Here is a 25,149-nt window from a genome sequence, read left to right as displayed (position 1 = left end):
TTCTTATCCTTTTTAGTCTAAGGAATTTTGCTCGTATGCACTGTATATATAATAAAGATATGACTATAATTACTCCCCATCCCTCCTTTGTTGATATTGCTCATTTTACTATGGTGAAGACATATAAAATCTTCGCAAACAAAAATTCTATTTTCACTGGAAAACATCGTGTGTATGTTTATACAAAAAAAGGAATAAATTCATTTAGGTTACGCTACAAACATATATATGTAAGGACCAGGATTTATATTTCTTTTCCAACAGTTTTCGGTTCTACCTCTCCTTTAAAAATGCATCCAACTATTTTTTTCGTTGGTCTTTCTTCTCTTTCTTGTACCTCCTGCTTCATTGACTCTTCTAGTTTATAAAATGCTTTTCCCATTTCCTTCTTTGTTTTTGTTATTAAAGTTAAATCGTTTGTGGTTACTGTAAATATTCATGAAAAATCTCGAAACGTCAAATTATAAATTGACATTCTTCAATGTGAAATGGCTATCATTGAATGTAGTAGAATTTCATCTCTTGCAAAACTGTTTTTCTACTTCACTAATTGTTTCTTAAGATAAACACGCTACCAAAATTAAGTTACTTTTCGTTATGTGCAGGTTTTATCTTCATAGGTAGATTATAGCGAATTTTAGTATTATTTTATTTTCGAATAGAAAATGAGAAAACCTTTCAAACGATATGTCACAAGCCTAAACTTTTCCTCTTCTGTAATATGTTTAGAAATGAATTTTCCATCGAGATTAAATTGTTTCTAGCTAGAATTTCTCTCAGTTTGACTAAACCGATTCTGGATTGAAATTTTCCCAGTTGATTTGTCTCAAGTTTCGCTACAATGAACTTGGGTTAAATTGTTTTTAGTTAGAGCTCTTGTCAGTTTTACTAAACCCATCTTTCTGAGCTGTATCCAATCAGCTTGTACATAGTTTTAGTAAACCGATGAAGCAGTTCAACTGCTTCCAATTAACTTTTACTACACTGAACTTGGATTGAATTTCTAATTAGAGTTTTTGTTAGTTGTACTAAACCGATCCTAGGTTGAATTATTTCCAGTCAACTTCTATTGTCAGTCAAACTGAACCTGGGTTGAATTGTTTCTCACTAGACTCCTTTTTGGTCTTATTTCAAACGACACTAAGTTGAACCGTTTTTGGTTAACTTTTTTCAAGCTTCAATACACTGAGATTGACAGAAATTGTTTCTAGTTAGGCTTTTTGTAGGTTCCATTGAACCGATCATAGGTTGAATTGTTTCCAGTCAACTTCTATCGAATTTTATCACATTGAACTTGGATTGAATTGAGTCTAGTTAAACTTATTGTCAATATCATTAAATCGATTATAAATTGAATTGTTTCCAGTCAACTTCTATTGAGTTTTATTAAACTGAACCTAGGTTAAATTGTTTCTAGCTAGGCTTCTTCTCAGAGGTTCTAGATTGAAATATTTTCAGTTAACTTTTCTCGTATTTTACCACACTCAACTTGGATTAAATTGTTTCTAGTTAGGCTTTTTGTAGGTTCCATTGAACCGATCATAGGTTGAATTGTTTCCAGTCAACTTCTATCGAATTTTATCACATTGAACTTGGATTGAATTGAGTCTAGTTAAACTTCTTGTCAATATCATTAAATCGATTATAAATTGAATTGTTTCCAGTCAACTTCTATTGGGTTTTATTAAACTGAACCTAGGTTAAATTGTTTCTAGCTAGGCTTCTTCTCAGAGGTTCTAGATTGAAATATTTTCAGTTAACTTTTCTCGTATTTTACCACACTCAACTTGGATTAAATTGTTTCTAGTTAGGCTTTTTGTAGGTTCCATTGAACCGATCATAGGTTGAATTGTTTCCAGTCAACTTCTATCGAATTTTATCACATTGAACTTGGATTGAATTGAGTCTAGTTAAACTTATTGTCAATATCATTAAATCGATTATAAATTGAATTGTTTCCAGTCAACTTCTATTGAGTTTTATTAAACTGAACCTAGGTTAAATTGTTTCTAGCTAGGCTTCTTCTCAGAGGTTCTAGATTGAAATATTTTCAGTTAACTTTTCTCGTATTTTACCACACTCAACTTGGATTAAATTGTTTCTAGTTAGGCTTTTTGTAGGTTCCATTGAACCGATCATAGGTTGAATTGTTTCCAGTCAACTTCTATCGAATTTTATCACATTGAACTTGGATTGAATTGAGTCTAGTTAAACTTATTGTCAATAACATTAAATCGATTATAAATTGAATTGTTTCCAGTCAACTTCTATTGAGTTTTATTAAACTGAACCTAGGTTAAATTGTTTCTAGCTAGGCTTCTTCTCAGAGGTTCTAGATTGAAATATTTTCAGTTAACTTTTCTCGTATTTTACCACACTCAACTTGGATTAAATTGTTTCTATTTAGAGCTTTTGTTAGTTGTACTAAAACGATCCTAGGTTGAATTATTTCCAGTCAACTTCTATTTCTAAATTTTTACTATACTTAACCTAGGTTAAATTGTTTCTAACTAGGCTTCTTCGAAGTTTTAGTAAACTGATCCTAAGTTAAACTGTTTCCTGTTAAGTTTTATCAACCTGAACCTAGGTTTAGTTGTTCCTAATTAACTTGTAGAAAGTTTCAACAAGTTGTATAAAGAACAATTTGTGTTTATTAATTCAAATTTTTTCTTCTTTTTTGATAATCGCTTTGATGACTTCTTGCAAATACTCATTATTGATTAATTTAATGATTTCATTATTATCTGTAGTGTTTAAGGATGGAAATATTAACATTAACAATATTTGAATTTTATGTTTAGATTAATTTGTATTTTTATTTAATATTTGGTAAGATGTATGACATCAAACTTGTATTGCGACTTAAACAATAACATAATATTTATTAAGTTAACAATAACTTACTTTATAATGTTTTTAGAATAAATAATTAGTTGGATTTTCGATATGAACAAAAAAAATTATATAAGTAGGATGTAGACTAGATAAATTGTTTTTTACATTTATAGAATTTTATCAAGTATTATTTTAAACTATTCGATTGTAAAATCCAGTAGAATTTATATCGCATCCCCATTGATGTAATTAGTATATTTTAACCTGAAAGAAAATATGAATAAACAATCAATTATTTGACGAAAACAAAGCTCATTATTGTGATAAGTGATAAAATCGATTTTTCTTTCTTTGCCATGGTAATTATTCCATAGACAAAATAAAAAACCATCTCATACACATACAGAACCAGCATGTAGGCCATGGCTGAAGCCTTTAAAAATAATAAAAAGTGAAAAAATAATAGTAGGGTGAAACACAACGAAAAAGATAATATAATGAAAAGAAAAATAATTTTCTGGCGATTTCAGGTGGGGAAATGAAAGGGGGCGAGTTTTTTAAAATAATAACGGTTTATGAATAATTGAGTTAACAAAGTTTTTGGTTTTTAATTTGTATCTTTCACAAAAAAAGGTTTTTTTTTAAGAAAAATCACCTTATTTTGTCCCAAACACATTTTAATTTATTTTATTCGAAATATTTATTTTTGGACCTTATTTTAACGTAATATTGAAAGATTCTCACTTTTTCTAATAAGTAGGTTTAATAAGTTGTTCGTTGGAATCTCTGATGGTGTAAAAAAATATTACCAATTGATAAATAACTAAAAATTGATTTAAAAAAATTCAGATGCGAGTTTTTTGCCTTTCCTCAGAACATTAACCAAAAAAGTTTGAGTTCGGCACAAGAATTTTGATTCTGAGATGTAACCATTTCAAAATTTATGATTTATTTTTAAGGGGATCGGTAGATATATCTCATTCAATATTTTAAACATGGATTGTTACTAGATGCTAATTTGTAAAAATAAATATATTTTTTTAGATACTGCGACTTGATTTATTATTTACCTTTACAAATGTAGAATTGTAGTATTTAGATCATATCTGGTAGTAGAAACAGATAATTGTTGATAAATGTTAGATTAGTTGTAAAATTAAAATATTTTTTATTTGTAGGGATCGCCAAAAGGAAAGGTGTGGGGATTTTTACTAGATGTGATAGAGATTTTCAAGTTAAGTTAGACCAATTCGAATATTTTTGTTAAATAGACGAACTAAGTCTGGAAAAACTTTATTGAGATTAGTTTATTTAATGAAAAATGAATATTTTGTTTTGATTTCAAAAAAACGTGTTTTTTAAAAATATTTTTCTGATATATTACCTCAAACTAAAACTCTTAAAAGATTCTGCTTTTTTTTCTAATTTTTCTCCTTTTAGTTGTTACTTAGTTATTTTATTTTTTCACCATTTTTTGTTTTTTTTTATTATGGATTTTAGCTAATATGCTCTTTATTTGGCAATAAACGTTCAACAAAAAAGTAGTTTTTCTTTCCGATATTTCAAATTTCTTTGGTGAATTGTGAAATTTTTATCATTTCCTTGAATAATTCTGATATTTTTCAGAATATTCCACGCAACTGTGGGGAGATTTTATATTTAACTGAAGCCAACAACAAACATTTCTTGTCAATTGAGAACAAATCTGTGATTATAATTGTTTCAAACATTTTTTGAAACCTGAAAAAACAAAGAATATTCCATTAAATTTATGTTACTTGAATGAAAATTGAGTTTTCCCCCCAAAATTGCCAAAAGTCGAGTAAAGAAAGCATAAAACTTAGGAATTTCTGAGCAGTAAGACGGATCAAGATGCTACAATTGGTAGAATTGGTAAACAAAAATCAAAATTGCGATGTCTCGAATTAACCCAAAATGAAAAATTTATAACATGGAAAATATTGCCGGAAATGAGTTCAATTTCACTACTCGGGAATTTCTTGGTGCCCGGGGTGAGTGGTTCGTACGTCATCTCCTGACTCCTCGTAAAAATTCGTTATGAAACTGGCCAAATTATAAATCCTAGATGTTTCTGAGGTCGTTGAACACGCGAATATCATGAGAAAAATAGTGTACGAGGCTCTCTTTATTGAGGATTGCGGGATAACTTTGAGTTAATCAATGAATATAGTTAATCTGGCCCATTTGTACTTCTAAATAAACTTTTTGCAAGCTTATTAAGACGACATCGATACCAGGTCGTCGTCGTTATGATATTCGTCCTCAGCACACTCGAAAATCCACAGGATGTATATATTTGGCCTATTTCATCACGGATATCCACAGGGCTCCAGTAGACGACGTATAAATCGGCAACTCCGGGCACCAGCTATCTCGCAGTCCATCGCCTTCGTGATATTCGTATTCAGCGATCTCGAAAACCATCCAGGATGTATATACTCCCGCGGGGCTCCGGGAGACGTCGTAGATATCGGCCACATTGGGTACCAGGTACCTCGTAGACCTTTTTTGTCGTGAAATATCGACGATAACTAATAAAATTTTCATACACAAACTTTCCTGAGGCTGCCTCGAATCGAATGCAGCGTCGCACTGTTCAGAAATTCCTAGGTTTTACCTTTTTTCCTTTATAACTTCAGCTCATTACTCAGCTTATTGTAAGTATTGATGAAAAATAACATAAAATTATAATTAAAAAAAGAAACTCTCCAATCCCATTGGAATGACAGGTGCAACCACATTCTCAAAGATCCCCGTGTCATCAGCGATAAAAAACTCTTCCTAAGGCAGAATGAAGAGATAAAAAGGAAGGGGTGTATCAGGTATATGAAGAAACTAACGACAGATATTGATATTTGACATTTTAAATTGTGTCTTATATAGAGGGTTACGTCTTTATACGGCCCGCACATTCCTAAAATATGAAATATGTGATTGACCGGCAGATCGTGGATTCCGAAGTGGAATCCATGAAAAATAGACATTCTTTTATCCAAAATTTAATAGGAATACATATATTACTACATAATCAGAGAGAAAAGACAATTTTATAGTGAATTCTACTACTTCAGTACCACTATTTTCTTCAAACTGTAACTTTGTAGTAATATACATTATTTAAATGTGAAGTAAGAGTAAAAATATTTTAATAATCGAAGACCCTGTATTCGTGGGTATTCGTTATCTCATACTGTTTCAAATTTTACATCATCACTTCATAAAAATTTGATAAAATCATTGAGTAACAATGTATAATTATTTTTATATCGAATTCTAAATGTTTCAATTGAATGTAATCGTGAATTTCAGGATTTTTCGTTTGCGAGACTTGTGGAAATTCTTACAAACATTCTAGATCTTTGAGGAAACACGAACGATTCGAATGCCAAAAGGAACCGCAGTTCATTTGCGTTTATTGCCCGTATAAAGCAAAATTGAGAGGAAATTTGAGAAAACACATCATGGTGAAGCATCGCGAAGAATGGACTTCTGGAGCTGCTAAAATTTATGTCCAAAGAACCCAAAAGAAGAAAGTCGATAATTCAAATTGACAATCTTGACAAGTTAAATTGATTTCACTATTATTATTAGTGGAATTAAATTATCCAACCAAGCAAATGGCAGAATCTGATAATTAATATTTAATCTAGAATACTGAAAAGATAGAAAGTTCATAGTTACTTGTTTGATATGTTGAAAACAAATTTCACTTATCCTCAACGTTTAATTTTTTCTAACTACCATCATCTTCTTTTGATTCTTCCTATTCGTACCAAGCTCTGAAGATTTCCAATCTACCAATCGTCAGTCTTATGATTTTCTGTCACTGGAATATAATCTAAATCATATCATGTGTACTGATTTTGAAAGACGTGGTTATAAACACTTCTAAGTTTCTTCATAGACTGATTTAGACTTTCAATATCTAGCATAATGTTGTTGTCTGCTGTTTATTTGTCACCATACATTTGGCTTTCTGTAGTTAATAGTTCCCAGTACATCAGTTCTGAAATCAACAACCAAATTGCCTTCGTATTATTGTCCAAATTCTTCAAAGATGTAATAATATGACTAGCTGACATTTTTATCGAGCTAGAATGAAATCTGTTTAGCTTGTAAGGCTGTGAATCTATCTCAAGCGATTTCTCTAAAAAACTGAATAAATCAAAATACCCTAAAAGCTTTTTTAAATAAAAAATTATTGTTTCATATTGAAACTATTTGTCATAACAAACTTCCTGTTGCTCGGTTGAGATATTATGTGATATAGAATAATTCTAAATAAATGAATATACAGAAATAAGAAGAAAACTATAATAAATTTATTAAATTTCCTTAATTTCTTATTTTTTCGACCTTTTGATATATTAATGTATCTAAATGTTCTGTTTTAAAACTAGTTTTATTTAATAATTTTGTATTTCTTCCTAAAATTATTGAAAAAACTAATTTTAGAACAGAGAAGACCTAAAATCAAGAACATTTAGATGCATTAATAAATTTATTATTCTGATGAATTTTTCCAATCTCTTATCTTGGTTTCCAGAACCTCAAATATCCCAAATGTATCGATAAAATTATAATTATTATCAACAGAATGGCAATAGGGTCCTTGCCTACTTTTTTTATACCTTAACTACGTTTAGTATATCGTTCTCAATCACACACCATTTTTTAATTTTTTTCAAACGGTACATTACAAAATAAATAAAATTAAACACCTAAATGACGCGACAAAACGCATTTGTTGTCACATGACTGAGTGTGACGTAGAAAGTAAGTAAATAAACAGACTTAATATTATTACACCAGAAATGGTATGCACATTCAAAAATATTTTCTATATAGACATTGCCATACAACATGAATAATGTTTTATTGTTTTTTATTATTAATTTAGAATTATAAATCAAGTTTTAGCACTTGAGGGTCATTTTATTTCTACTAAACTTATATTATGGTTTACTATCCCTGTAATGAATGTACAAGGACTATTTGACTGTGGTATCTTCGGATTACGCTCTAATATATCCATTAATTTGTGAATTTTCTTTAGCGAGCTTTTAATTAGTATTAAGCGATCGCGGCAGATATCTTTTTCCTATCATACAAGAAAACGCACACCCGTTTGTTTAAAATATTTACTTAATAAAGCATTTAATTCCAAGCATTTGGTAAATTATTTTATTGTATTACAATTACAACCAATTAAAAATAACGACAAGGAGTTCCGGTTCGATAAAGTACAAGAGTTTGTATGTAGTGACGGTAACAAGTAAATAAAATAAACCAGCTGGAGTTCTAGGAAACCTATTAAGGTCTAAAGATATCTCAAAGGTAGTGGGGCTGAGAATTTACTGGACAGTTATACAACCTACGGTATTATATGGTGATGTTGAATCATGAATAAGAAAGAGGAAAACAGGCTAATTGCATGGGGGAGATCAGCTATATAGGGCAAAAAAACTGCGTCATTCTGAATATTGAATTTTTAAACCCAATGTTTTTACGAGAATTAACAAATTTTTAAACCGCCGTAAATCTTAATTAATTATTATATGTAAATTTTATTATTATTATATATTTATTCATAGTTATTACATTGTACTTGACTATAATTTCAGTCCCAGACGATTAATACATAAGTATTCGAAACGTCGGAATATATATTAAAGTTAGTCTACTTTTGTGTTTCATTGCCACATTCCCAATAAGTGAACGTTCACAATCTAGCTGGCAGAGACTTCGTTTCAATTTATATGTATTAAATCAAGTAACTTCGAGTTTACGTAAAATTTAACTAACAAGCAATGTACCAGTTTTGCCTCATCCAGAAGTAATATTACTGTTAACATTTATAAATAGCTTTAGAATTGAAAAATATATTTAATTAGCAAACAAAGATGTTTCTAAAAATCAAAATTTGAAACACCTTTCGTCACCAAATGTCGCATTTTTGTACAACTGCCATTAGAAGTGACACATTTAATGACACCTTATAGTATTTTTTTACGTGGGGTGAAGGGGGGTAAAAATATTTTGTTCTCATTGTTAAATTTATAAAAATAATCGTAAATAACTATTTACACAACTATTAAATTATTTCAGTTATGTATTAAGTCAATTGAAAAGTCAGCAATGCAATAAAACTGCAATAACCAAAGTCGAAATAGCGGACAAACAAAAAGATAAATATAAAAAGACCTAATATGACGAAATCTCATTATTTTCGAATAGGCTGTTCATTTTTTATTTTCGTCTATTATTGTATATATACAATTGTTTTATGTAAATGTTACTGTGTGCTTCGATAACGTTGTACCATATTTTTACTGAAATAAAATATTTTTTTAGGTTATTTGAGACGTCCGAGAGGTAAAGGTCAGTTCGGTTGTATGTGTGGAAAAAATTACTACGAAAGAAAGAATTTGGTACGACACCAAAAGCTTAAATGTATATTTTTTCAACAAGAAGAATTCATAGCGGTGACAACTCCAGATGTTACTTATTATTAGAAAATATTTTATATATACATATATATATATTGTTTTACATAGTTTTTTTATATGTAAATTTAAATGGTTATTTGTTCTAAATTGGAATTGGGGCGTTAGGATACATATTATATTTGTTATAATATTTCTATTGTTGAGAAAAATACGTTTTATACCACGATACACATAGACGCAGGCACGCGCGATCTCTCTCGCACAAAGTGACGTCACATTGGAACCAAAATGTATGCTGTATACACTGTTTTAAAGCTGTGACACCTCGCATTATATGGAACTACCCTTTTCGAAATGGATGGATCAAATAAAATAAATAACACATAAATTATCTAAATATTTCCATCTAGGCTGAAACCGTTGTTGTTTATAATTTTACAAATGAATCAACAACATAAAATAAGTATAATTATTGGAAAAAAAAATAGGAATTGGTATAATGGAAAATATAATCTCTAAAAGAAAATAATAATAGTTGCTAAACACAAAAAAGTATCACAAAAACCCAGTAAACACTTACACCTTCAACCTAATCTTAATGGACAAGAAAACAATCTGATTCCAGGGTGACGTCATGCGCGAGTCGTCTCAAATTTGAGCTGACAATTCAGCATACCAGTGTATGTGTATCGTGTTTTATACAAAATAGGTATTCATAGAAAAAGTATCTATAATCCTCGACAAAATCATGGATTTATTTTTATATAGCGAAAGTATTAATAGATTAAAATAAATTTAATGTTTTGTTAAAAACTTGATACGTACTGGGACTACTTCATTAGAGAACTTAGTTTAAAGTCAAGGTGAGGTTAGTGTAAAGTTAAAGCCAAGTTTGTCGGTTTGTTAACTTTGTTCCGCGGCTGTTATTTTCAAAAAACAATTGTTTATCTGACAAACTATAAATTCTTTAAACATGTTTTGTTGTTATTGAATTTTGGTTCAGCTGTAAAATCAAAAATAAAGATATGGAAAAATTCGATGAAGTGAGTTTGTGAATTTCTAATAGCACTAGCATCTGCAGTTTTTTTCATAAATATGGTTTTTTTGTCTGTTTTGTTTGATGTTATTTGATAAAGATTCAGATTCATTAAAAAACAGAATTGGAAGCATATTTCTTCATCTCCAATTATAAACTTTTTTTCATGCGTGTCCTCTAATAAATACAAATTAAACACAAAAAAATGATCTCTTAGTAAATACATTTTCTTGAAAAACTATTGACGCTATTTCATGCGTCTATTTCTTATTTCTACGCTTACTTGATCTTAGTTTTCACTTTCTTCTTTCCATTCCCGATTTTTAGTGACCATTCTTTTTAATTTCTTCCTCAACTGTAGTACAAATTATATTAGTGCAAAGAATACAATTAGAAACAATACTAAAAGGCTTGAGTTTAAATTTTTTGTTTACAGCTGTAACAATTTTTAGTACATACAGTGAGAACCAAAACGTCGACAATGTTTTATATAAATAGTGATAGTCCGTCAGTTGACGTGTTAAACTTTGAATGAAATATTATTCTCGCTATGCAAAAGTTGATTCATTCTAGATGGTTTTGCCGATGATATTTTCATTAGAATATTTTTTTGATCCTATTATTTTTCAATTGATTGGCCTAATAATCGTGAAGTGCCTTATTGGGTTGAAAGATATTCTAAAATTGTTAAGTATTTTAAGAACAGTTTACGATACATATCGTTTAATATTTTTCTAAAACATTTGTTAGACGTTAAAATTCAAAATAAATTTTATTTACCATGGGGAATTTTCATTTTTCTCTTGTTCGTTCAAACTGAATTTTGTCGTGATCAAAAATAGAAAATAATCTAATTTTCTTGAACAATACAATTTCCATACTTAAAGATTTTTTCTCTAACAATGAAAATAAATAGCATGGATAAAGAAACAATTAATAAAGAAAACTTCAACAGATATTGAAGAAAAATAATAGTGTCAGATTTTCAAAAATTTATCGATGGAAGAAGACAGTAATGATAAAGATGATAAAAGTGATAATGGTACAATATTAGAATGTGAAGAAAATTCGACAGAAGTGGAATATAATGACATAGTCAACAAATCCAAACAACAAATCAAATAAGACGAAATGGTGAATGGAAAATCATGGGAAGAGTATGGAATTCAGAAACAATAACGAAAGAGTAGTAGTCTCCTCAATACAGTGTAGAAAAAACACTAAAAACAAATATAAACGAGAGACTAAGAGATTTAATGGAACCATAGATATGGAAGGAAATGTTGTGTGCAAATTCTATTGATCGACTTCAAATCAGGAATCGACAGTCTGAAGAAGAGGACAATTATAAAGAAGACAGAAAAATGGAATTACCCCAAACGTTAAAACGATTATTGAAAATGGAACGGTGATGACAAAAGAAGGAATTCAACGGTATTGCTCAACATTGCAATTAATGTCATAACGTTAAAATAAAAAACGAGGATACTATAAACACAATTAAATCAAGGTGCGTGGTGATCATGCTTAGATCACGCATCTATTCTTGTTTGTTGGATGGGTTTAGTGTAGATATGTAAAGTCTAAGAGTACGTGTAGAACATAAAGAAATTGAGGACAATAGTCGACGCTGCAAAAACATATATTGAACTGTAAATAAGTAATGATAAAATATTTGGACAAAATACAGGATAATAAAAGAGCTTAATTTGAACTGCTACAATTCTTACGCTATTCATTAATAGATATTTGCCATTACTTCTAACCATTTTATCTTTTTTCTGATGGTATGAATTAATTCTCCCGTGGTTCTTATTCCTCACCAATTTTTGATATTGTGGAGCCACGACATCCTCTTCCTGTCCAATCCTCTTCTTCCTTCTATCTTTCCTTTTATCAAATATTGAAGTAAATGGTACCTTTCGTTCCGTATCACATGTTTTATCGTGTCCAGCAATTCCCGTTGTCTTAAGTTATAAATATCATTCATATTGTGTCTATCAATTTGCTTATTCAACAACAAATTTTATTGCTTTTACTGAATATATTAAAAAACTGATATAAAGATATAAAATATGACAACGCTGTTTTAGTTAGCGTGAGGTTATTTTGCTTTCAAACATTTTGTTTTAGCTGCTTTTACTTTTAATCTAATATCTATTGTACTTACAATTTTCTAGCATTTGAATTGAATGGAAAATAATAAAATCTACTTATAATTATTATTATTTTATTATATAGAATAATAATATATTGTTGTTTTTAGGAATAAATCAAGATGATTTGTTGAAGCTGATAAAATCTGTCCCATTTCCCACCATTAGTATGAATAGAGTTTTCAAAGAAAAACGTAAACGACAACCTCCGAAGAGAATAATTGAAGATATGGATAACATCAAGCAAGAAATAAAGAATATTTTACCTAGTCAAAAGGAGAAACCAATTAAGAAATCACTGCAAAAATCTCAAGATGAAAATCGATCTATACCAAAGAAAAAATCTATTCCTTATTACGTGGCATACCATCAAAATAAACTTGGACAAACTTTAAAGACTCTAAGATGCAAGAAATGTAGTGGATTTATTTCAAGAGGTCAGACAGAGTGTAAAATGTGTAGTCGCTATAAAACTAGAAAACCGAAGCTTCTAGAAATCGAATCTAATAGAAGATTAACTTTAAAAACGAAAAAAACTGATTTTGCTAACAACGTATCGAACAAGAAGCCACGTACCAAATATATTCCTAAAAAATTGGATATTCCTAAATTAGAGTCAGAAAAAACTACTAAAAAAACTATAACAAGATCTGAATACGACGATAATCCTCCCAAGCTACTACCTTTCAATTCAAAACCTGGAAATAATGATGAAGAAGAAGAAGAAGATCAGAAAGTAATAATCCCATCAACAATAGTTAATCCAAAAATAAAACCGAACAACCTCCAAAGCACATCTCAGAAAGCAAAAAATAAAATAACCAAGAAAAAAACCAATAAAAGAAAGCGAATTTGTGAGTGTATAGTAAAAGAAGGAAAGATTCTTATTTGCAAACACTGCGCAGTTCAAACGAAGAGAAAATACAGATCTTATGAACCTTCAGAATTATTCGTTGAGCTCGAAAATAACGACGATGATATTCCCGAATATAATAATGAGGATATAAACATCGATAACGTTCAAAATGTAATCGAAATTAACGCGCATGATTCCGAATTGGATTTAAACGTTGGTTCGATGGAAAACGTTATCGAAAAATTTGAGAATTTCAGTGAAATCGATGATGATTTTGTAGAAGAAGATACAAATTGTGCTGATCACACTTATGCCATCTCTATTTAAATATAAATAATGTTTTTACCGAGACTTGAATAAGAATTAAAATTGATTTTCCTTTTCAGAATAGTTTGTTAATTTTTGTTTCCAACCAGAGAAACAATTTCCAATAGATTTTCATTCAAAACTCCCATTCAATTCTCAAAATGTGTTTTTTATTGTATATTATAAGTGTTTTTTTAAATATTGTGAATTTTACTTTTGTTTTTATACGTCGTTCTTTCAATTAAAATAAAGTTGAAAAAAAAACGACTGTTCATTATTTCTATTTTGGAAAAACCAACGGAAATGGAAATGAAAACTGGTTCACCTTTGTGTTATGATAAAGATATTGAAAATACTTTTTACATAGAATGTGTAGGACTCAGGGAGGTGCCTTACCAACTAAAGCCACACCTCTTTCTGCTTTCACCTTTCTGAACCTTTGGGACGACGTAAGCATTATTTCAAAAGGTTGTTTGATACATTATTTTAGTACTAGTGACTTCCCAGGTATTTACCTTTAATGGAAGTCTCTTTATCCCACGAATGTCTTTAATCTTGGTGGCAAAATAGTCCAATTTCTGACAGAAGACAGTAGGATCGATACAACGCTTTCAGCAGAAACACGAATAAACATGCATAATACGTTTCTGTTCCCAACCAAATCAAGATCTGAGGAAAACGTTTACTGTTAACCACTTTATAAACATGTGAATAGCCAGATAAACTGTTTATGATATCTGTCGGCGTGTTAAGACGGGTTTTTCGATTGAAATAAAGTCAAAATCAAGCAGAAAACTAGAAAAAATGCCAAAAAACTTTGGGTAAAGCGGCATATTATCAGTATTTGGAGCTCTCTTAGTGGAATTTCAAACCAAAGTGTACTAATTCTAATATATTACTAAGCTTTCGAATACCTATGTTCTCATAATCAGGGAAAGTACAATTTAAAAATATCTATTGAAGTATAATAATAATAAAAGTTATTTATATTAATTAGTCGAGATTTGCGGTATTTAAAATTTCGTTGATTCTGTTAAGAATCATTAAATTCTTCGATTCCAAAAATCGTTTCTGGGTAAACTTAGATTACTTTCGTTACACTGAGTTAACAAAGAACTTGACAACTTTTTTTCAAAATAAAATGAAAACCATTTGAGATATTTCAAAAACTTTATTATCGGGTCGAAGTACATTCAAAACATTTATGAATGGAACTCGACTTTGCTCATATGGTCACCGCAGGCACGTTTGCAGCGGTTGATTCGTTGGACCCAATTTTCCATGACTCGGCCACACATTTCGGCTGCTATTTCGCGTTCAATTCTGGCTTTGAGCTCTTCCAACGTCGTCGGCTTATTAGCATAGACCAATGACTTGACGGAGCCCCAAAGAAAAAAATCTAGAGGCGTTAAATCGCACGATCGAGGCGGCAAATCGACTGGTCATTTCTTGAGATAACACGCTCATCAAACTTTTTTTGCAATAAATCGATTGAAACGTGTGCTGTGTGGCTTGTGGCGTCGTCCTGCTGAAATCATATGCTGTCCAAGTCCATATATTCCAATTCGGGCCAAAAATAATCGATAATCATGGCGCGATAACGATTACCATTCACAGTAACGTGGCGATCATTATCGTCGACAAAAAAATATGGCCTATGACGCGCCAAACAGTTATCTTTTGTGAATGAAGTGGTTTTTCATTAAGCACATGTGGATTTTCACCCGCCCAATACGCATATTTTGTTTATTGACAAACCCATTGAGCCAGAAATGAGCTTCGTCATTGAAGATGATTTTGCGATGAAATTGATCATCTTGGCGCATCTTTTCCAGGGCCCAATCGGAGAACGTACGTCGCTTCGAATGGTCCATCGGTTTAAATTCTTGAGTGAGTATGGGTGTAAAGTAAGATCCTTACGCAAAATTCGCCATAAAATGGTCTTGGCGATGCCCAACTCTTGAGACTTCGGCCAAACCGTAATCTCACTGGCACGGCAACATCACACAACGAATATGTAGACTTAAACTTTTTCACTAAACTTGTTACAAGGTCGAGAATTACGACCGAACATCGTGGTTAACGCTTTTAAAGTAGCGGCCACCGACTCCGAATTTCTTGTGTGTACTTCACCATGATGAAAAGGTTATGTTTACTGAATAAACTGACAGTGACAGTTCGATGTTAAGTAGACAGGTGCGTTCAGAAACTAAATTCAAAATTGTCAAGTACCTATTGGAAAACTCTACTATTTGACAGTGAAGCAGCCTTATAAATGCGTGAGTTTCGCAACCAATCACCAAGCGATGTATTTTTGATAAAAAATATTGCTATTTAGTAAATATACTTTGTCATGATCCACATTTTAAATATATAAATGGTCTAATTTCTATTAATTTGTGTTTGTTTTCAGGCTTTCAATGCCCCAATTGCGAAAAAAATTACCAACATCGCACCTCATTAAATTCCCATATTAAATACGAATGCGGTCAAGAACCGAGGTTCAAATGCATTTATTGCGATCACAAAACCAAACGAAAACATCACCTTATAAGTCACTATAGTTTAATACATAGAAATGAACAAACACCTGATGATATTAAAACCAAAAAGTATTATGTTTATCCCAAAAACAATCGATAATATTTTTTTAAATCTTCGCGGTTTTATAAATTATCATATTTTTTTGAAATAACTTGCAATTTTTAAAAATATATTTATTAGATTTTCATATATTGTATGTATTTTGTAGCTATTTACTTTTGTGAGGTATGTAACAGAAGATATAGTCGAAAGAAGGGTCTGATACAACATTTGAGATACGAATGCGGGAAAGTGGCTACGTACCTATGCAATTTTCCGGGTTGTGGCTATAGGGCGAAACGATTATGGACGTTGAATCAACACATAAAAATCAAGAATCACAGCAATCAAAGCAATATTTATATTTAAGATAAAATATATACAAATATCTGGTTGTTAATTGTATTTGTAATATAGATCGAAATTCAATTCATTTACGTTCCTGTTAACCACCTAGAATGTATTTATTTTAACCGTTACTGAAATCGTTAATCTTTCAATTGTGTTTTATTTATTATTTTCGGTTATAGGTAAATTCAAATGTACAGTCTGCGGGAAAAATTATCAACAAAAATCCACTCTATACAGGCATATTAGGTACGAATGTTGTAAAGAAAATCAATTCAAATGTCCTTATTGTCCTATAACTACAAGGCAAAAATATGATGTAAAGATACACGTCTTCAAAAAACATTATCAGTATAGTGCCGAATTCGACATGTTGTATTATAATGATATGTAGTTGATTTTAATATATTATAATGCGTAAAATTGTTTATTCATTTCATCTCTATGAACATGTGGAATGTTTCTTACAAAAATAGTGTTTCAATAAATGAAGAATGACATCAAATTATTTACAAATTATACGTTGGCTACTACTCAAGTTTTGAGATAGATACACAAAAATAAATAATTATAATTAAATACGGTTTTATTGTTTTTTAAAAGCTTCTTCATTAAGATCAATACATTTTTTTATGTCGAAGCATTTTTTCTATTCCGATTCGAACGCATTAACCGCTTCTTTAGGGCCCTTTCACACCAAAACGAATCCGAATCAATCAGAATCACTCCGAATCAAGTTGAATCTGATTGACCAAGATTCGGCTTCGAGCGCTCCGTTTAAATGTGAAGGGACTCTTTTCCCGCCTTCAGACCGGACGAATCTGGTTCAATCAGGTTTGAATCGAGGTCGCACTTGATTCAACCTGTCAGATTCCTCGTCCGATCAGTCTTGAATCAACAACCATACGAGATGGACGTGGAGTTATTAATTTTAAAAGAAAATAGTGCGATTTATGACGACTACGAAACACTATTGCATTTAAAACAACTGCTCATGATAGCTCAAAAGCAACTAAAAGAAGGAAAACAAAAAGAAGATGAAAGGATTTTTATAGATTCAGGTTGATTCAGCTGGTGTGATAGAGTGGAGATGACGAATCAGATTCAACTTGATTCGGAGTGATCCAGATTGATTCGGATTCGTTTGGTGTGAAATGGGCATTAGTTGTACAAATTGAACTCGCAATTTATTTTTGAAATCATTGAATACCAAACAAGGACTGTCCAATTCGATGTTTTGGCGTTTTGGATTGATGTGTGAGAGCCCGCAAAGTTATGGTGGAGAATTATTCGTCGTTTTCCGTTGGTTACCCTGTTTTTTTCGAACACTCCTGCTAACCAAATTCAACGTAGCGATATGTCGTAAAAAACAGCTTTGAAGTGCTTCGTGCCCGAACAACTTTTGTTGCTTTTGGTTCGTCTTGAAATACCCATACAGTCGATTGTTGTTTAGATGGAGTTTTAGCATTTCTCTGCACCAATGGATACGAGCTTTTTTTGAGCGATTGTCCTTCTTCTTAAAGTGCCATTTCCGGACGAATGTTGGCGACTATCATGATTATTTCTAATCTCTGGAATTCGTATTCGTTCGGGCTTTTATGGTAGTCTATATTTCTCTTTGTGTCTCAAAGGATTCCAGTTTTTTTTCATTATTGCTTTGTTTAAAGTAGCTGCCCTGTATGCGGTATCCAACGCGAACAAATATTTTTGTTATCCAAATGTTTCCTTTTCTGCTTTTTCAATTTATCTTTTGTTTGCTTCTTTATATTCTTCCTTCCATTGAAAATATCATAATAAATTCAATTTTCACAAAATTCTCGTTTGGAAGAATCAATGGAGTTAAAAAAAAACTGTTTCTCACTCCAATTTCATTATTTTTTTGGTTCGGTTTTTCATCAAATCATTTTTTATAATAATCAGATATTGTTAGCTCTAAAATGATTTTTTGAAAAGTAAAATATATCTCTGTTTATTCTTATTGAAATTTGTTGTAACTTTCAGGAAGACGATTTGAATGTCCTCATTGCTCATCGACATACAAATACAAGAAACATCTAAATAGCCATCTACGATTTAAATGCGGCAAAGAACCTAGTATCAAATGTCTTATATGTTCAAAAAAATTCCACCGTCCCTATGAATACAATTTTCATTTCAAAACCAAACACAGCGAAGAGCTACAAGGACAGCAAGACTTGAAAGGATATTATGATAATCCTTTTTGGTAAATTTATTCACATCCAGATGGAATATTTACGTTGTAGAGTGAATCAACTTGCTTAAATTAATTTGACGCCCTTTATGATTCTTTGAAGGACAGTTGGGGTGGGTTATTACTGAAATTAAATACACGCAAAATTTATAAAATTACGAATGCTTTTTTTCTGTTTCTATTACGAGGTGTGACAAGGCAAAAACAAAAAAAAATAAAAACGTTCATCACAATAACTATAACCAGTTGTTGGTCGTTAGTCGTGTTTTCTTTGGCTCTCATAATTCCAGATTTTTCATCCCTTACGCGTCGGTAGGTGGACAGACAAACAACGAATTTATCTTATATATTAAAAAAATTGATGATTTCCATTCCGAGTCCGTTCAGGCGTTCTACCCAACCGATTGGCTTAATTTTTTTTTTCAATGAAAGGTATTGATGCACAGATCAGCCATCAACCATCGGATTTCATCTAATTTTCACGATTCTAAAGTTATACTCAAATGCGATTTCCCCCTCTACAATACTTATGGGAGTTTTTCACATACACACGTTCTATCCTCAATATATCAGGTTCTATTCAAAATAGAGACTTCGTTTTGGTTTAAGAACACTCGCTGAAACACCTTCTTTCTTTTGAGTTTTTGAACACTTAAATCGGTTGAGTTGAAGAGGAGCTAGGCGCGGACATTCAATGTGGAGTTATGGATTTTTGTAGGTTTTTGGCAATTTTTCTATATTCAAAGATCTATATCTCAGGTTCTAATATAGCTACAGAGTTCGTTTTGGTTTAAAAACACTCGCTGAAACACCTTCTTTCTTTTGAGTTTTTGAACACTTAAATCGGTTTAGTTGGAGAGGAGCTAGGCGCGGACATTCAATGTGGAGTTATGGATTTTTGTAGGTTTTTGGCAATTTTTCTACATTCAAAGATCTATATCTCAGGTTCTAATATAGCTACAGAGTTCGTTTTGATTTAAAAGCACTCGCTGAAATACCTTCTATCTTTTGAGTATTTGAACACTTAAATCGGTTGAGTTGGAGAGGAGCTAGGCGCGGACATTCAATGTGGAGTTATGGATTTTTGTAGGTTTTTGGCAATTTTTCTACATTCAAAGATCTATATCTCAGGTTCTAATATAGCTACAGAGTTCGTTTTGATTTAAAAGCACTCGCTGAAATACCTTCTTTCTTTTGAGTTTTTGAACACTTAAATCGGTTGAGTTGGAGAGGAGCTAGGCGCGGACATTCAATGTGGAGTTATGGATTTTTGTAGGTTTTTGGCAATTTTTCTACATTCAAAGATCTATATCTCAGGTTCTAATATAGCTACAGAGTTCGTTTTGATTTAAAAGCACTCGCTGAAATACCTTCTTTCTTTTGAGTTTTTGAACACTTAAATCGGTTGAGTTGGAGAGGAGCTAGGCGCGGACATTCAATGTGGAGTTATGGATTTTTGTAGGTTTTTGGCAATTTTTCTATATTCAAAGATCTATATCTCAGGTTCTAATATAGCTACAAAGTTCGTTTTGGTTTAAAAACACTCGCTGAAACACCTTCTTTCTTTTGAGTTTTTGAACACTTAAATCGGTTTAGTTGGAGAGGAGCTAGGCGCGGACATTCAATGTGGAGTTATGGATTTTTGTAGGTTTTTGGCAATTTTTCTACATTCAAAGATCTATATCTCAGGTTCTAATATAGCTACAGAGTTCGTTTTGATTTAAAAGCACTCGCTGAAATACCTTCTTTCTTTTGAGTTTTTGAACACTTAAATCGGTTGAGTTGGAGAGGAGCTAGGCGCGGACATTCAATGTGGAGTTATGGATTTTTGTAGGTTTTTGGCAATTTTTCTACATTCAAAGATCTATATCTCAGGTTCTAATATAGCTACAGAGTTCGTTTTGATTTAAAAGCACTCGCTGAAATACCTTCTTTCTTTTGAGTTTTTGAACACTTAAATCGGTTGAGTTGGAGAGGAGCTAGGCGCGGACATTCAATGTGGAGTTATGGATTTTTGTAGGTTTTTGGCAATTTTTCTACATTCAAAGATCTATATCTCAGGTTCTAATATAGCTACAGAGTTCGTTTTGATTTAAAAGCACTCGCTGAAATACCTTCTTTCTTTTGAGTTTTTGAACACTTAAATCGGTTGAGTTGGAGAGGAGCTAGGCGCGGACATTCAATGTGGAGTTATGGATTTTTGTAGGTTTTTGGCAATTTTTCTATATTCAAAGATCTATATCTCAGGTTCTAATATAGCTACAAAGTTCGTTTTGGTTTAAAAACACTCGCTGAAACACCTTCTTTCTTTTGAGTTTTTGAACACTTAAATCGGTTTAGTTGGAGAGGAGCTAGGCGCGGACATTCAATGTGGAGTTATGGATTTTTGTAGGTTTTTGGCAATTTTTCTACATTCAAAGATCTATATCTCAGGTTCTAATATAGCTACAGAGTTCGTTTTGATTTAAAAGCACTCGCTGAAATACCTTCTTTCTTTTGAGTTTTTGAACACTTAAATCGGTTGAGTTGGAGAGGAGCTAGGCGCGGACATTCAATGTGGAGTTATGGATTTTTGTAGGTTTTTGGCAATTTTTCTACATTCAAAGATCTATATCTCAGGTTCTAATATAGCTACAGAGTTCGTTTTGATTTAAAAGCACTCGCTGAAATACCTTCTTTCTTTTGAGTATTTGAACACTTGAATCGGTTGAGTTGGAGAGGAGCTAGGCGCGGACATTCAATGCGGAGTTATGGATTTTTGTAGGTTTTTGGCAATTTTTCTACATTCAAAGATCTATATCTCAGGTTCTAATATAGCTACAGAGTTCGTTCTTTTGTATTATAATGATTTTGACATGTAGGAGATACTTTCATGAATATATCTCCTTTCTGAAGCAATACTAAACCTAGTCAAAATGTTTATCGGTTTGGAACCTTTTTGACAGTGCATTTCACCTCGCGAGCTCATTTGGATTTGATTCAATCCTTACACAATAGCGTTGTGTTTTCCAGAACCTTATTTTGCAATCTTTATAATTTCTAAATAAGATTGAAAGCAGATAATTGAATGCCATATAATAGTTCTATGTACTAGAATTTCCTACCAATTACCCAGTAAATCTTTTGGAGTTTAAGTCCCAGTTGCTTTTTTTCTCTAAATGTATGTCCAGGTATTTTTTCTATATGATTGGTGGCCCTTTGTATCTTTTCAGTATAAATATAATATGTTCGCTTCCCTAGGGTACTTTTGACTTAATTTCTTGTATATCAGTATCAGATTTTGAATCATGTTCTACTAGAAATAATCGTTATTTTAGTTTATTTTTGAATCATTTCTCTATATTATAACAAACCACTTTGAAATACTATTTTTGCTTCTATATTCACTATATTTTTGTCATACCTCGTACATCTAAGAAAAATTTCGTTGGTTTTTTATTCATAATTACTTTATTTTATACTGTAAACTATTTATATTTGCAATTTAATCAATTTTATGTAGTTTTTGTTTATTGAAGTAAAAATAAATAATTTTTGTTTATGTATATTTTCAAAATGTTTTTTATATTTTGAGATACCACGATACTACAGGAATTAGATCTGGCAACGCTTATGAATATTGTAGATTTGTTTCAAACATAAAAATTGATGTGTCTCAAAGACCTGCTGTTAACAATTCTTGTAAATCATACCAGAATTTTGAAAAAACTCGCTCGGGTATCTGATAGAAACATATTTTTGATATTTACAATTTTCTCAGGATCAACATATTCTTCGAATCGTTTCTCATAGCAAAATTTACTTTATTTTTGCTAATGTTCTCGTGAAATCAAAATGGCGTCAACTGCGTACTTACAGTACTACAGTATGACTTCATTATTTCAAAACATTTGTTCTTTGAAATATAATAAATTTTTCAAAATGCGATTTGAAGCATTTATTTGTGTAACACAACGCGACTGTACCTGCGACGATCATAATAATGAAGAAGATAAAATATAATACAATAAAAAATAGAGGTAAGTACCCGATACTCGAGTCATACGAGGGTGGTCTGAAAAGTATTAGATCCTGACCCAACCTAACCTAAATATATCGGCATTTAGTGAGGTTGAGAGGTTTTTAGCCATTTTGGACATGAAGTTTATGTTTAAAAATCAGTGTCGAGATTTTTCTGTTATCGTGAAAATTTTGTATATCCATTTGTCATTGCATATTTGTTTTTGAAACAAAATTTTCTTGCGCAAATGAAAGTACGACCATAGAATTGCTCGACTGGCGAGAAGCTTTGAAGGTGTCAGAAACTTCGACTGACTTTAAGCAAAAACGTATTCGAATGAACCAGATTTTGCTCCTAGTGACTTTCTAGTGTTTTCTAACCTCAAAATTTTATTTGAAAGAGTGAGATTTTTGTCTGTTGAGCATGTTATCGTATACGTAGAAGAAAAAAAATGTCTTGTCACTTACTTACGTCACATCCTTTTCAGACAACCCACGGATCTCTGTTATATGACTCAGTTGTTATGTTATGATTTAGCACACTCTGCATTTTCAATATTTACACACTCAATATTTTGTAACTTGCCGGGGATGTATTTTTTATTGCTTGAAGGGCTTTTAATACTACAAAAATTACAAATAACAAATACAAATATATGAACAGTGCGTCGAAGTTTATACTGAACAGACTGTTTACTATTCTACTACACCAACTCTAACAATTACACTGTCTGGCGTGTGTTTCGATACCTTCAGTCTCTGAAGACGATAATTTGGTTATCGAAACTTACGTCAAGATTGTGTAATTGTTAGTGTTGGTGTAATGGTACTAGTACATTATATATATGACCAACTTAGAGGTCATCGTTCATTTGTAACAAATATTTTTCTTTTAGTGAGGCCGTTCGTGTGTAGAATATGTCAAAAATCGTATTTAAACAGGAGCGGATTATACAATCATCAAAAATGGGAATGTGGAAAACCTGCGACTTACAAATGTATTCACCAAAACTGCAAATATAAAACTAAAATCAAAGGAAACTTTAAAAGACATTTATCTATGCAACATGCTTCTAAAAGCTCATACAAGGTTATGGGAATAATGTGATAAAAGTTTGGAAACAACAAAATTATTTTATTTAACACGTTCACTGCCACGTCTCATTATCAGAAATTTCGTGTGACCATAAATCAAAGCGTGTTTTTTTATGCAAGTTTACAGAGTTCGACTCGGGTATTTTTAGCAGCAAAGGTATTTAATAAAAAAGTTTCCTCAATTTCAGGGATAATTTTTCATGAAAAATATTGGAAAGTTAACAAAATCCATCAAAATAAGATTTGGCACACAAAAAAACTTCTTTCAAGAAATAGTTTAGCTTTCGAGTGGCTAATGACATTTCTCCTGAATTAATTCCAGCCATTTTCATCTTCACTACTTTCTTGTGAAGCTTCTTCTTCTTCTTCTTCTTTTTTCTGATTTCTGATTTGCCCACTTGGTTATTTCTAAATACTTTTATGTTATCCACGAAGATTCATACCAAACGTTTCACATAAGTGTAATGTATTTATTATTTTCAATGTGAATATTTTTTTCATTTGTATTTAATGTTTTTCCTTCTATTTTATAATTTGCACATATTTTTTTTACCTTTCAGTAAATATAACTTTTTGAGCTATACAATCTATATTTACATAAATGCAGTACAATTTGTATTTTCATTAACAATTTGATTGTGTAGATTTTCGTCAAGAAAAACGTTTTGCTAAATGAAATTTTCGTTATAGACTGTGTTAAAAATCTTTTAGACACGCCTAAGCAGTACCTAAAGCGTAATTCAGATACGGCAAGTAATTTAGTTCGGACAATAGTTTGATACAGTAGCTTAATCATAATACGCTTAGTTGACACGGGACAGTTACTATCCTCAGCAGTTGTTTCAGTTGAACTTTCCCCAGTATTCGACCAGATGTGACACGCATCACGTTTCATACCGTGACTGTTGACAGACAGCTTAAGTTAGAAAATGTTTTAAAAGAGGTTATAGAAGTGGAAATTATCAAAGAACCTAGAGTATGGGTTGATGATTGGTTGAAAAGAGACACTCTTGGGGTTTCGTCTCTTTCGCTACACGAACACGCCGTAGAAGTTGCGAAATGTCATGCTAACGAAGACTCCTGAAAAGTTACTTCTAGATATAGTAACTTCTTTAATATCAAAACAAGATGCTGTTATGGGAAATGCTATCTCTTACCAAATCAAGTTAGAAGTTACCTTCATCTTTTTGACCACACGCAGTAGTTTTAGATCCCTGTAACATATGTTCCTAATTTCAAGATCATGATTACTT

The 25,149-nt window shown here is 31.3% G+C and overlaps 1 protein-coding gene across 12 annotated transcripts in view; it reads left to right on the top strand.

Annotated features, from left to right (window-relative positions):
* The window catches only part of LOC130904067 (longitudinals lacking protein, isoforms A/B/D/L), a 593,400-nt gene that overhangs the window by 217,107 nt on the left and 351,144 nt on the right, over nt 1–25,149 (top strand). The window contains exon 5 of one of the 12 annotated variants that reach the window (XM_057816603.1): nt 12,608–13,923. The exons of the other annotated variants lie outside the window; for them this stretch is intronic. Coding sequence (XP_057672586.1) covers nt 12,608–13,680 — 1,073 coding nt within the window. The 3' untranslated portion in view covers nt 13,681–13,923. Of the gene's footprint in view, nt 1–12,607; nt 13,924–25,149 lie in introns of those variants that run through there. 12 annotated transcript variants of the gene reach the window in all.

Source organism: Diorhabda carinulata, chromosome 2 (genome assembly GCF_026250575.1).
Source record: "Diorhabda carinulata isolate Delta chromosome 2, icDioCari1.1, whole genome shotgun sequence".
In the NCBI taxonomy this organism is placed as follows: domain Eukaryota; kingdom Metazoa; phylum Arthropoda; class Insecta; order Coleoptera; family Chrysomelidae; genus Diorhabda; species Diorhabda carinulata.
The sequence above is the reverse complement of the archived record's forward strand: the minus strand, read 5'-3'. Positions and strand labels throughout refer to the sequence as shown.